General features: G+C 63.0%; 1 protein-coding gene across 15 annotated transcripts in view; it reads right to left on the bottom strand.

Moving 5' to 3' along the window:
- Positions 1-1,676: 1,676 nt before the first annotated feature.
- The window catches only part of SBF1 (SET binding factor 1), a 73,658-nt gene continuing 62,050 nt past the window's right edge, over positions 1,677-13,284 (bottom strand). For 3 of the 15 annotated variants that reach the window (XM_040544880.1, XM_040544870.1, XM_040544887.1), the window contains 19 exons: positions 13,118-13,195; positions 11,321-11,460; positions 10,350-10,557; positions 9,994-10,190; positions 9,757-9,894; positions 8,677-8,769; positions 8,276-8,353; positions 7,497-7,681; positions 7,248-7,424; positions 6,520-6,621; positions 6,253-6,438; positions 5,971-6,097; positions 5,756-5,886; positions 4,984-5,217; positions 4,762-4,872; positions 4,392-4,603; positions 4,106-4,193; positions 3,881-4,012; positions 1,677-3,731 (listed from right to left, as the gene is read on the bottom strand). In XM_040544880.1, the coding sequence (XP_040400814.1) occupies positions 3,633-3,731; positions 3,881-4,012; positions 4,106-4,193; positions 4,392-4,603; positions 4,762-4,872; positions 4,984-5,217; positions 5,756-5,886; positions 5,971-6,097; positions 6,253-6,438; positions 6,520-6,621; positions 7,248-7,424; positions 7,497-7,681; positions 8,276-8,353; positions 8,677-8,769; positions 9,757-9,894; positions 9,994-10,190; positions 10,350-10,557; positions 11,321-11,460; positions 13,118-13,195 (2,716 nt within the window). In that variant the 3' untranslated portion in view covers positions 1,677-3,632. Of the gene's footprint in view, positions 3,732-3,880; positions 4,013-4,105; positions 4,194-4,391; positions 4,604-4,761; positions 4,873-4,983; positions 5,218-5,755; positions 5,887-5,970; positions 6,098-6,252; positions 6,622-7,247; positions 7,425-7,496; positions 7,682-8,275; positions 8,354-8,676; positions 8,770-9,756; positions 9,895-9,993; positions 10,191-10,349; positions 10,558-11,320; positions 11,461-13,117; positions 13,196-13,284 lie in introns of all 15 variants that reach the window. The other 12 variants (XM_040544891.1, XM_040544919.1, XM_040544927.1 and 9 more) reach the window with 8 other exon arrangements.

The following is a 13,284-nucleotide window of genomic DNA, read 5'->3' as shown; positions in this document are numbered from 1 at the left end:
GGCCAGGGCAGCGGGGCTTGAAGGCGTTTGTTGCTTTCGAAGGGGTGAGAGAAGGTAAAAGCGCATCGGTACCTGCTCCTGCGCTGTCTCAGGAGGTGAAAAAGCAGCAGCAGCGTTGTAAGAGGAGCGAGGCTTTGCTTTTAATCTGCACCACTGGAGCGAGAGTGACCTGGCACCCATCAGGAGCTGGTACAGGGCAGGATTTGGGGCTCTGGATGACACCTCTGGAGTGACTGGGGGCAGTGACCAGGGATGTGGCTGATGGTGAGGCCAATGCACATCCTGACTGCAGCCGTGCTCTTGCTCACCCCGGTTTAGTCCTTGCCACAGCCTGGCCTGCAAGCAGGCGAACCACCCGCAGCGCCCCGAGTGCTGTGGCTGTTAGCAGCTTTGCCAAATGCTCTGTGTGCAGCCGGTCCCTTGTTGTTGACTGATAGCTGTGTTGTAAGAAAAACTCCATCCCAGGGAGCCTTGTGACAAAGTTTTCAAGTCTTCACCAGGAAGAAAGCCGTGCTTGTTGCTGGTAAAGGCTGTGCCAGCCATCAGCACGCACCTGGAGCAGGGCTGGGCATCACCCCTGTAGCTTGTTCTCCGTTGACCCCGTTTCAGGGCGTTGAGATGGAGTCGTCGCATGAAGCCTTCTCTTGTTCCCTCTAGTTTTTCCAAGGGGTCCCCATCTTGGTGGCTGCAGCCAGGAGCAGGTTTAAGTGAGACAGTTGCGTGAAGTCACTGTTCCCATCCAGAGTAATGAAGCTTTTTGGTTACCCAAGGTGAGCAGCCCCAGGTGTGGTGCCACGCACTGCCTGGTCTCACCAAGGCATGATAGAGAGGTTGCAAACTGGCGTCATTGGGTCTGGGTTTCTTTCTGCTTCAACTTCACTGGTTTCCATCAGCTGCTGTAGATTTAAGGCAGTTTTCAGCATGCCTCAGCAGTGCTGTGCTTCATCCATGCGCAGTGTGAGCTGCTTGGAGACAGCCTGTTGCTTCAGCGTGTGAGAAACGGGAACTGGTCCAACCTTCGAACGCACTCCTGGGGCTGGAGGGGACCCCGGGGGCGGTCAGTGGGATGGGGACAGGGCCTGAACCAGCTGTGTGCCAAATGGAGTTGTGTTCCTTCAACGTGAAGAAAGAAGACAGAAACAAACAAACAAAACCCTTTCATATGGACAGCAAATGGGGAAAAAAAAAAAAAAAAAATGGTCGTTTAACAAATTGAAAGTCACAGCTGCAAATGTGCGTATGGGGTGGGGGTGGGGGGGGAGGAAACTAAGAGAAAACCAAGCATAAAATCTGGGCTCCTGGAGACTTACCCAGCAGTACAGGGGCTGCTGATTTTGTTCTTCATTAGCTTTTACTGTTAAAATCAGCTGCTCAGGATGTCCCCACCACAGACATGGAGCAGCAGAAATGGTCTCACAGCAGAGCTGAGCTTTAATGCCCCAGGCAGCAGACACCTGATGAACCACGGTCTGTGTTAGCCCATGATGGGCATCACTGAACCCTGCTCAGAGCAGTCCTGGCGGGGCTCCTGCCCTCCTCCTCCTCGCTGTGCCGGCTGCTCTCCACAGGGCTCTAGCCCCAGCCACAGGTAGCAGCCCCCATCCTGCAGCTCCTGCGGCGCTGGGGGGCTGCGGGGCACCCGCTGTGGGTGGCAGTGAGGCACAAGGGGGCACGTGTCATATTAATTTTTTTATTAAATTCAGTTAGTCTTCTCTTTTATATAATAACCTTTTTCCTCTAGGCACAATACAATACAAGGACTCTGTATGTTTGACACAATGTACAGAAACTTCAATAATCTACAACTGCTCAGGTAAGTTACAAAACCTCCATGTTACACCAGCTACCTGCCACAGCCATTATTGTACAATAAAACAAAGAGGGGAACCTGGGGATTAAGACTGTACAAAGACCTCTGCACTGAAATAAAACAAGGAACTCCTTTAAAAACAAGACAGGTAGGAGAGCTGGCTGAGCTTGCAGGAGAGGCGTGGTGGGTCGGGCCCTGGTCACGGTTGCTTCGCGGAGCTGGGAGGGCCGCGGGGGCCGGTTCCCATCCCGTGGACGGACGGACAGCCGCACGTCCTGCGCGTCCTCCACCTGCCCAGGAAGCGACCTTGCGATGAGCGGGGCCAAACCCACCCGCAGTAACACCAGTGCAGGGGATGAGGTGCTGCAGGATCTGATTCTGTACCGAGATTCCCCCTTTGCACTGACACTGTGACAGCAATAAGCAGGGAGGCGGCAGCGGGGGGGACGCGCAGCCCCCAGCAGTGCTGGGGGGCAAACCTGCCCTCCTGTGGGGATAAGACCCCTCCACTGGCGGGCTCGGCCTGGCAGCGCTGGCAGGGGCCCAGCCTGAGCACAAGCACAGGGGCTTGGGGAGGGGAAGAGCCCCGGAGGTGGGGAGAAGCAGGCAGCACAGCGCAGTGCCCCGCACGGTGCCCGCCGAGGTGCTGCCCGCTCCTTCCCGCAGGATGCACGGGGTGACCAGAGCAGAGACCAGAGCAGAGCGTGGCACTCGACAGCGCCCATCGCATCCTGGCCCTGGCGTCATCACCTGGCATCAAACCCCTGGGGACCCTGGGCTGCAGCCGAGCAGGACCCCTTGTCCCTGGGGCTGGGTGGTCCCCATCTGGGAAGGGACCTGCAGGGACAGGGGGCACTCCCCAGCCTGGGCCAGGGCACCGAGGCTGCAGCATTTGGCACCTCCCATGGGGAACGCACCCCCGCCAGCAAGCCTGAGCAAGGAGGTAGAGGCTGCACCCAGCCAGGGCAGGGAGCCCGTTGGTCACAGCCTGAACAGGCACCAGCCACATCCGTGCCCCCTCCTGTACACGCACCTGGTGCCTACAGCTACAACACTGTGAGCAGCCCTGGGCAGGCAGCAGCTGTGCTCGTTTGTTCCTGTGCAAGTCTATGAGAGCTCAAGGGCTTGGGAGCGCTGCCCGCTGCTGCCAGAGGGCCAGGGCAGGATGGTCCCAGGGCTCAGGCCAGCACCCTCTGCACCCACAGGCACCCTGAGCTGCAGATCCCCGGCTCCAGCAAAGCAGGAGCTAAGCCTGGGCCACACTTGGGCCAGCGACTGCACTGGGGGCAGCAGCACCAGGTGAGGAGGGAGCAGGCCCTGCCCCCTGGATGCTCGGGCAGATATGCAAGCCGTGGGGAGGATGAGGGAGCCAGGCAGCTCCTGCTTTCTCTAGCAGCACGGGGCAGTGGCAGGGGGCACCCTCTCCAGCCAGCCAACACCATCCCTGCTGCAGCAGAGCTGGAGTGAGGCCGCCTGGCCCAGAGGTGCACAGAGGACACAGGGTAATTACAGGGCTCAGACAGGACGGAGGAGCAGAGCAGGACAGGCTCCCGCCTGCACCCCAGCCTGCTTCAATGCGACGAATTCCTCCACTACACAGTCCTACCATAGTGTAACACGCTGATCCTGCCCCCACCACCACCTGCGGGAGCATGGGCGGCTGTGGGCACTCCGGTACAGCACACCCACAGCAGGGAAGGGTCCATCTCCTCGCCAGTCAGTCACAGCCCCGGCTCAGCGCCGAGCCTGGGCACTGCCTCTGCTCCACGTGCTGGGGCGCGGGAGACTCTGTGCCTGGAATAGAGGCTCCTCTGAGCCAGGCTCACGCGTCCGACAAGCAGCTCTGGATGCGGTCGATCCACTGCTGGGCTAGCTGCACATCCTGGGCGCAGAAATTGTAAACTCGTTTTGTCGTCTTCAGCTGCAGGGGAGGAGAGAGAAGGTGAGCGGGGCCGGGCGGCTGCTCCGGGTGAGCCAGCAGCGCCGTGGCCCCCAGGAGCCCAGCGAGGGGCAGGGGCCGCGGGCTGCCGAGCTCCTTTCCATGCAGCGCAGGCTCAGCGCCCCACTCACATCGAAGAAGGCTTTCTCGTCCACCGTCTTGGGGGCCCCCATGGTGGGGGTGCCAGGGGTGATGGACTCCACCTCGGCCAGGTCAATGACGCCTTTGCACTCCGTGTCCATCCGGCTGTCGTAGTACCGCAGCTGCGGGGAGAGGTCCCGCACGCAGCTCAGCACGCGGGGAGGGAGGGAAGGACCCCGGACACCCATCCCTCACCCTGCCCAGCCCCTCAGTACCTGATGCTTGGTTTTATCCAGCACAAACCAGCGAGGCTTCCAGGGTTTCATGAAGGCTCCTTTCTTGTACAGGGTCCCCTCATAGGACCTGCGGGGGCCAGGCAGTGCGTCAGTGCCTCGCTGCACCCCGTGGGCGAAAGCAGAGAGGGGCCCAAGTGCAGTTCAGCCAGTGGCAGCCTGACATCAGCGGGGACCACCGAGGTCCCTGCGCTGCAGAACCCAGGTGCCACCTCTCTGGGAAGGGCCCCCCACCCCTGTCCCCCACCCCTCTCCCCTCCCCGCCTGCCTGTTCTCGCTCTCCGACATCTGGAACTGGCTGTAGAGCGTGCTGGTGCTCTTCCGGCCGCCCTGCTTCCCGCTGGACGGGGTGGAGGTGCTGCTGGTGTCGCTGTCAAGGCTGAGGTTGAGCGTCGAGCCCACGCCACTCTCCTGCAGGTACACGCCCAGCGAGCGGCGGTGGTGGGAGAGGCCGGAGGACATCAGCAGGGAGCTGGGGGTCTGCGGGAGGCAGAGGGCACCGTGTGAGGGTGGAGGGCTCCTCGGGCACACCAAGCACCAGCTCCCCTCCTCAGCCCCGGGCTGCAGAAGCTAACACCAGCCTCGCTGGGCACCCTCAGCAGAACCAAGTCCTCCCTTCAGCCCCATCACAGCCCTACCCGGCTGCCCTCCTGCCGGGCCTCGGTGCGCTGGGAAGCTTTGATCTTGTCCCACGTGTCCTTCCAGCGCTCTGGAACCTGCCCCAGCTCCATCTCCAGGTTGTGCAGCTCCTGCAGGGAAGAGTCAGGCATCAGCCCAAGCTGTCTGTGTCCCGGGGGGCTGCAGAGCGCTGTGCATGGGGCACTGCACCACCTCTGGACACCATCCAAGCCCAAACTCACCTCCAGCAGCTTGGAGATGGCGTCGGGCTCCACGCGGCTGCGGTTGTCGTAGCAGGGCCAGATGATCTTGCGCTTCGTCTGCGGGGCGCTGGTGTCCTGCCGGTCTGCCTCCTCCACGTGCTCCGGCTGCCCCTGCACCAGCTCCCAGTCATAGGAGGGGCCCTCCGACAGCGTCTCCTCCGTGTAGTAGTCCCACACCTTCAGGTTGGAAATGTTGCTGTACGGCCTTAGCACCTAGGGAAGAGCCAGGGTTATGCTCAGAAGAGCTGGCGGCATCCAGGCAGACCTGGCCATGCTGCAGGGTCACAGACAAGCCTGTGTTGTACTGGTTTTCTCTGTCCAGACTGGAAACCAGTCCCTTCACAAAGAGCTTTCCCCATGGTGATGCTTTCTGGCTGGTACCAAGAGGCTGCAGGCTGGTCAGCGGAGGGCAATGCTGGCCCGGCGACACCAGAGCTGCTGCCAGGACAGGGCCCAGACCAAACGCAGGCTCTGAGCAGCCCAGCCCCAGACTGGGCTCGCATGCACAGCGCATCTCCCATCGCTGCCACCGTGCTGGGGCCATGCGCCAGAAGCCGAGCTCTCCCAGTGGAAGGGTATTTCCAGCTTGTGGTGGTGAAGAGCCCATAAGGAGACCCTGACAGCTCCAGCTCAGGATCTCTCCTCTGCTCGAGGTTCCTTGCATTACCCCCAGAAATCCCTGAGCCCCTGCAGAGTGCGGGGTCCTGAGGTGCTGGAGCAGGTGGATCCAGAGCAGCAGCAGAGCTCTCACCTCCCCATCCTCGGGGGCATACATGTAGTTGAAGAAGACAGGAGCCTTCTTGTTCAGCCGGTCGATGTAATCCCAAATTGACTTGTAGACCTGCTGGCTTTTCCGCTCACCCTTCTCCTCGTAAAGGAGGCCTGTGGAGAGGAGGGCAGGGAGGGCGTTATTTGGGGCAAGTCACTGAGCTACCACCCCCTGCGCACCCCGCACGCTGCCCTCACCCAGCTCGATGCGCTCGTAGTCCGAGTCCAGCAGGAATGTCCGGAAACGATTGGAAATGTAGTGGTAGCTGAGGAACTTCAGGTAGTACTGGCTGAACTCAAACTCCATGGGGAACTGCAGGTGGATCTGCGAGGAAGAGCGAGGTGAGGCCTCCCAGCACCCACCTACGCTGGCAGTCGCTGCCCAAACCGCGGGCTGGCACCGGTGCTCGGGCAGCCCCCACTGGTGGCAGGGATCTCCGCGGCTGGCGGCAGGGCCAGCAGCCCGCACGAGGACCTCACCTGATGCACGCAGTCCAGGAACTGCAGGAAGATGGGCGCAAAGCCGCTGCTCTGGCTAGCCAGGGTCTGGGCCCCGCGGTGGCTGAAGCGGTGCCCGAAGGACAGCCACTCCTTCTCCACGAGCAGGCGGAAGCCCTCCATCGTCCGGTAGTAGGGGTCCGAGAGCAGCTGCACCAAGGAAACAACCTGCAAGGACAGGGGGGCTCGAGATGCTCGTGGGGACAAGGTCAGCGGCAGCCGTCGCGCTGGGCAGCTGAGGGCTCCTACCTGCGTGGTGATGTCCCAGCCGTCCTCCAGGCTGACGAGCACAGAGGAGCCCGTGTCCAGCAGCTCCACCACCAACACTGAAATCTGCAGGATCTTATGGATCTGCCAACGTAAGGATCAAGACTTACTAGGGAGCAGGAAACTCACTTGCTGTCGTGGGGCAAAGCGACCCCTTCTTCTGGAAACAGCTGAGCCAAATGGAGCAGAGCACAAGGGCTCTGCAGGGCCAAGACACGACTCCAGTGCTCAGGCACTGCGAGCCTGAACAGCAAAGGCAGAGGGGCAGAACCACCACAGCAGCACGGCCGTGGGTGCTGTGCTCCCTCCAGCAGCCAGGGTCTGGGTCCACGGCAGCTCTGCAGACAAAACCCATCCTACAGAGAAGCAGACCCTGGGTCCCCCTGGGTCCTGCGGGTGCTGCCCTGTATGCTGCTGTGCTGCAGGTCCTGTCCTGCTTCTCCAGCCGGCAGCTGCCCCAGATGCTCGCAGCGCTCATATCCAGAGCCAGCAACCAGCACGTTGTCTGGGCTCTTTCATCCTTGTTCCTCTCAGCCCAGCCTTGTTTGCTTAGTGTCCCCACTCTGCGTCAAGCGGCACTCGGGACAGAGCACCTAGACCCCCCCCCTTCAGCCTCTGCTTCACCAGAAGGGACAAACACATCCCTGACACGATCCGACAGTGCCATGGCGATGGATTGGGGCCCCTGCAGCCTCCAGGGAACCACTGACCTGGGAGAGCCACTCGGACTCCTCCAGGGACCGCAGATAGGTGACGGGGGAGTCGCCGGAGGGGCAGCCGGGCACACAGGCCTTCATCAGCTTCTTGAAGCTGGCTTTCACCTGCCGCACGTCGAACACTTCGATGGGCACCACCTCCCAGTGCTGCAGCGGGTCCGGTTTCACGCCCTGCGGCAGGAGAGCATCAGCACCGTGCGAGGCCGTGCGCAGCCCCACCGCCACCTCGTCCCCTTCAGCTACCTTCAGCTGCGACTTGTCCCCGATGATGTAGAGCGAGGCGCGGTGCTGGCGCAGGAAGCTGGCCTCGGCGGGGGTGCCGTTGTGCTGGGCGCTCAGCAGGTCCTTCCCAGCCAGGCGCGACCCGATCTCCACGTTCAGGGCGTAGCTGCTCATGCGCCCGCTGGCGCGGATGCTGCCCCACTTGCCTGCAAGACGGCCGCGGTCACCAAGGGGCCCCGAGGCCGGGACGGCCGCTGCGCTCACCCCGACCCCGACGGGCTGGCGCAGGGCGAGCAGCTCTCCGTGGGAGCCGAGCTGCTGCCACCCGCAGGGCAGCGCCCTTGGAGCACATGCTGGGAAGGTGCTGGGCATCAGGTTTGCTTTCGCTCCGTCTCCTCGCTGGGTGCTGTGGGGCCTCCTGCCCGCCGTGAGCCGGGACCAGCCCCAGCCCCAGCCCCGAGCAACGTGGGCTGCCCCCGTGCCCCTGTGCCAGGACTCGCCCCCTTCCCTGCAAGCCAGACCCCCTCCTCCGCCACCACCACCGAGCACCAGCAGAAGTGCGAGGAGCCTAAAGCAAACCTGGGAGAGGGCGCGGGGTCGGCACGGGCAGACCCAGGACTTACCGCTGGCACCGCGGCTGGGCCGCACCAGGGACGTGCTCAGCTGAGCGCAGGCGTGAGCGGGCGGGCGGTGGTGTTACTGGGGCATTAGTCGTGTGAAGGGGGTGTGGGGTGTGGGGGTGTGGGGTCAGTCGTCAGGTTAGCACCCGGGCGGCGGTTAGGCGCACGGCGGTACCGTACCTCGGGGCGCCTCGCGGCCCTTCGCCGATGCGCACTTGGGGGTGGAGAGGGTGATGACCCTGGCTCTGTGACCGAGCCCTGAGAGCACAGGACGAAAGCAACCTCAGCGAAGGCGCCGGGCAGAGCCGGACCAACGCTCTCGCTGGGTGGACATGGATGGAAGGGACGGGCAGCGGCGCCCGGGGGTCGGGATGGAGCGACTGGAGCCACGAATGGGATGGAGATGGCACGGGGAGCTGCCTCCGGGTCCTGCAGCCGGTCCCTCCCTCCCTCCCCTGCGGCTGCCCCATGCCAGAGAGCTCTGGGGAAGCGAGAGGGAAGCAACTACTCTACCCCAGCTGCCCCGGCCCGGGGGCCTTCGCGAGGCCCCCACGAGGCAGCGTTCACTCGCACGTCCTCACCTCCACGGCTAATAGTACCGGGCCCATCGTCCTTCCCTCCCATCACCTGCTTCATGAGCGATCCCAGCTTAGGCTGCCTCTTGTCGGAGAAATCTGTAGCACCAACAAAACGTCAGCTCTGAGCCTCCCTGTGCTGCCCCAGCAGGACCCTCCCGCCCTGCCTCCCCACGGCTGCTCCAGAGGGAGGGAAGGGGCCCGAGAAGGAACCAGCGGCAAGCAGGAGAGCCCAGGGCCGGGACCAGGGGCCAGCATGCAGGAGACACCTTCCAGCTGCAGCCACGGCACGCAGGCACCTGCAGCAGCAGCGTGAGCAGGGGCTGGACCCCACAGCACCAGCGAGTGCCACCGCTCTGCCCCAGCCCTGCCCTGGGGGGCGCCACCCAGAGCCGTGGAGCCGGGCAGAGCCCAGCACCGTGCCTGCTCCCTCGCCGCCCCCCAGCCCCTCTGACCGTGCTGCTTCTGCAGCAGCTTCGGGCACGTCCCACACCAGGGAACGAGCCCTGGGGGGCTTCAGCAACTGGGCTCTCCTACATCCCTTTGGCCCCCGGTCACCTCCGCAGCGATGACGGGGTGGAATGGCAGGGACAGACGATGAATGGCAATGGAGCATGGCTGGCAGCAATGGAGAGCTCTGCTCGGGCAGGAGCTGCTCGGACAGCACGAGACAGACTTACCGCAGCTTCCCGTGACAGACCCCGCGGGCTGCCCCCTGCTGTGCTTGGTGCCGAGGTCTCAGCTGATGGGGTCCATCCCCTCCCAGCCCACCCCCGGCTCCCAGCAAGCGCCTGGGTCCAGCTGGGAGCTCCCAGTGCTTGCAGGTGCAGGGACACCGCCTTTCCCAAACCCATCCCCACCACCAGTCCTGGAGACCCGGTGGGAACAAGGAGCTCTGGGAAGTGCGCCGGGAAGGCTCTGCTGCCTTCATGGAGATGGCAGACCAGGGAGAGCTGCTCACCTGGCTGTCCAGGCTCTGGGACACGCAGCAGGACCCACGAGCGGGGCCCCGTGCACCAAGTAAGGCGCGAGCCTCCTGCCTCCCCTGAGCACTGCGCCGCAGCGCCACGACCCAGCTCCTCTCACCTGAGCTGCTCATGTGTGCCGAGGTGAAGCCACTGAGCGTGTTGCGCCCACTGGCATCAGCATAGTGAGGCATGGAGTTGATCACTGCCTGCAGATACTTTTCCTGCTCCAAACTGGTGGAGTCTGTCTGCGAGGGGCCTAGGAGAGAGCCAAGAGCATCAGCACTCCGCCCCGGGCACGGGATGGGGCCGCAGCCCGCTCCAGCACAGCGCTGCCCGGGGCGAGGGGGACAAGCACCTGTGGTGGGGGCATTCTGGGACTTGAAGAGGCCCACGACGCCCTTGCCGTGCAGCCCTCCCGAGCGCAGCAGCACGGCCTTGGTGCGGGAGTTGCGCCAGCACACCACGGGGAAGCGGTTCTGACGGTAGCAGCGGGAGATGCGCTGGATCGTGTTGTCCTGGATGCTCTGCGGCACGATGAGCAGCCCGGGGTAGCTGCAGGAGAGAGCGGAGGCTCTGCAGGGCGCAGCGAGGTGCAGCACGAGCCCGCCCGCAGCTCCCACAAGCGTCTGAAGACCCTCGCTGCCCTCTCCTGCCATTGCAGGCCTCTTCCCAGGCGGCTGCCCCCGCCGCCGCCACGCCACTTGGGCTCACCTCCGACAAATGGCGTACATGCGGTTCACCGTGGAGATGCGGAAGGGCTCGTTCTTGGAGCGCGTGAGGCTGCTGCTGAGCGTGCCCAGCCCCAGCCGCTGGTAGTCGCGGCAGCAGGCTCGCTCCACCAGGTGGTTGATGGTCATCTTCTCCGAAGGTTTGATGGTGGTGGTGGGGGTCAAAGTGCTTCTGTCCATCTCTTCAGACACTGCGGAGACAAAGGGGGACCTGGGTCAGCCTGCGGCGCGGAGGCGGTGTCCCGCTTGCAGCTGGAGGCATCGTCCAACCTGGCAGAGACAGGACGGGACGGGAGCTGCACCCCAGCACCTTCCCCTGAAACAGAAGAGCTCTGGTCCCTCCCAAGGGCTGGGCACTGGATTTTGAAGCAAGAGCCTTTGCTCGTTAGGTTAACAGAATTCAAAGCATCCTAGTGAACAGAAGGAAAGCTCTGAAATCAGCCACGTACGATCTGAGAGGCCAGCCCCGCATGCAGCAGGCTCCCCGTGGATACTGCTCCCATCGAGCCCCGGATCCCACAGCCATGCCTCCTCCGACAGCCCTCCCCGGCGGAGGCTGGGATCTTCAGTACTGGGAACTCCTGGTCCTTTGCTCCTCTCAGCCCAAACGAGTTTGTCTCACATCCAATCCAACCTTTCTTGCTACAGCTTAAGTCTGCACATTTTCGCCTGACAGGCTGAGGCCACCAAGTAACTCCCTCCCCTCCGCACGGCTCACTGGGTGTTTTCAGTTCTAAGGCAGGAATATCTCAGCTCGCTGCCTGGTCACTACAAGGGGACGAGAGCTGGCAGGCTGCCGGGGACAGGCAGAGGTGACCGGGGGCAGCGCTCTGCGCAGGGAAGCTCCCGCGCCTGCTCCCTGCACGGTGACAGCCGAGCCCTGTCCCGGGGAGCTCCTGCTGCAGCCTCCCCCTGCTCCCCGCCGCCTCCCTCCCCGCGCAGGATGCTCCCAACCTGAGATCTCGTCCTCGTTGTCCTCTGCGAAGTGCTGGCTGCTCCGCTGCTCCCACGCGGGCGGCGTGTATTTCTTCCGTGTCACGTACTGGCGGCCGATTGTTTTCTTGGCGTTTTTCACCAGGTTTTTGGAGAGCGTCCTGGAACAAAAGAAGAGGCCGGGGCCAGCTGACACCCGCTCCAGCACACGTACGGCCACCAGGGTAGGCCCCGAAGGCTGGAGCAACACCCACGTCACACCCAGAGCGAAGCAGAGACGGAGCACCCCGACCACCGGAGCACCCCGACCACTGGCACACCCCGACCACCCCGACCACCGGCACACCCCGACCACTGCCGGCAGGCACGGTCGCAGCCACGGCCACCAGAGGATGGATGCCACCTGCAGCGCCCAGCACTGGGCGAGCAGCCCCAGACTGAGCAGCCCCCAGCGCCCCAGCCTCCTGGGCGCACCACCGGCGTGGATCCAGCCATGTCCTGGGCTCTGAAGCCACCACCTCCACATCTGAGCCCTCAGACCCATTGGTCTGTCGCATCCCTAGAGAATCGTGGAATCCCAGAATGGTTTGGGTGGGAAGGGACCTCAGAGCCCACCTCATTCCAATCCCTGCCCCCAACCCCATCCAGCCTGGCCCTGGTCACTGCCAGGGACTGGGCACCCCCAGCTCCTCGGGGCAGCCTGTGCCACTGCCCTCATCATGAAAAAATCCTCATTTCTCCAAGGTGGGCTCCTTCTCACCACCGGGGCAAGGTGACGGCTGCTGAAGGCCGCCTGGGGACGCCGCCAACCCAGCCCAGACACGGGGCAGAGGGGAGCTGCTGAGGGCGAGCTGCCCGGTGCTGTGTAAGGGACAATGACAGCAGCTGGGCTCAGCCCCCCAGCCGCCCGTGGGGGAACTTCTCTGCCTGCCGAGGGCAGAATGGGAAGGCGCAGAAGGGAAGTCTTCAAAAACCTGCAGATGGTTAGGCTGCGTGGTCAGAACAGGCTCCTTAGGTCACAGCTCCAGCAAGCCTACGCTTGAAGGCATGAATGGTCTGCTTGTGTGCAGGACCTCACACACATTATCATCATCATCATCGTCATCTCAGGGAGCCCATGGGCTCAAAGAGGAACAAGTAAAGAAGGTGCAGGAATCAGCCAGGGAACAGGCCACGTCCAGCCCAGAACAACAGCCAAGCTGGTGCGCAGATCTCTAGTAATTCACCTTGTCAGGACTGGGGCCAAAGTGAGACTAGCAGGTGGCTCGTTTTGCTTTGCAAAGCAGACCAAGAGGGAATCTAACCGCTCCCTACAGTTATTAAGAGAAGAAAAGCCTTAGGACTGGGAAATAACACTGTCCTGGGAACCAGTGGTCAGGTACGGAGGCTAGAAGTAGGAGTGCTTCCTAACCAGAGGAACAAGACCTGCAGATAGTGTGGGGCACAGCCGGCAGCAGACTTGTGGGGTGGTGATGAAGCAGACCTCGCAAGATCTGGGACTGCGCCCAGGCAGAGCTGGGCCCAGCAGCTCTGGTGGTCCCTAGAGGTTAGTAGGAAGACGCAGAGCTCCCTCAGCACGTCCTGGGGATCCGCCGCAGTGCCATGGAGCACAGGGACGGCCGCCCGCCGCCTGAGGCTGTGGTGAGAGCGCACCCCAAACCTTCACTCCGGCAGCCTGGAAAAGGGCATTCCCCAAGTGCCAAGCCCCCGGCCCAGGCAGCATGCAGAGAGGGTGAGAAGAAGCCCTGGGAGCAGTGAAGGCTGCAGCCTGAGCCGATGCCACCTCGCAAGCTCCCGCACAGGGTGAAGGCATCTTACGTGGTTGAATGGCCAAGGTGCCCGAGGGACATGACCCCCACTGTCAGGCCCTGGAACATACCGGTCACCTGCTGGGAGCTGAGTCACAAACACACGGGAGAGCAGCTTAGACTCCAGGGCACACCAAGCACGAACACAGCAGCAACCAGACCCCACAGCTACAGCAG

This window comes from Cygnus olor, chromosome 1, assembly GCF_009769625.2.
Source record: "Cygnus olor isolate bCygOlo1 chromosome 1, bCygOlo1.pri.v2, whole genome shotgun sequence".
Taxonomy (NCBI): Eukaryota; Metazoa; Chordata; class Aves; order Anseriformes; family Anatidae; genus Cygnus; species Cygnus olor.
The sequence above is the reverse complement of the archived record's forward strand: the minus strand, read 5'-3'. Positions and strand labels throughout refer to the sequence as shown.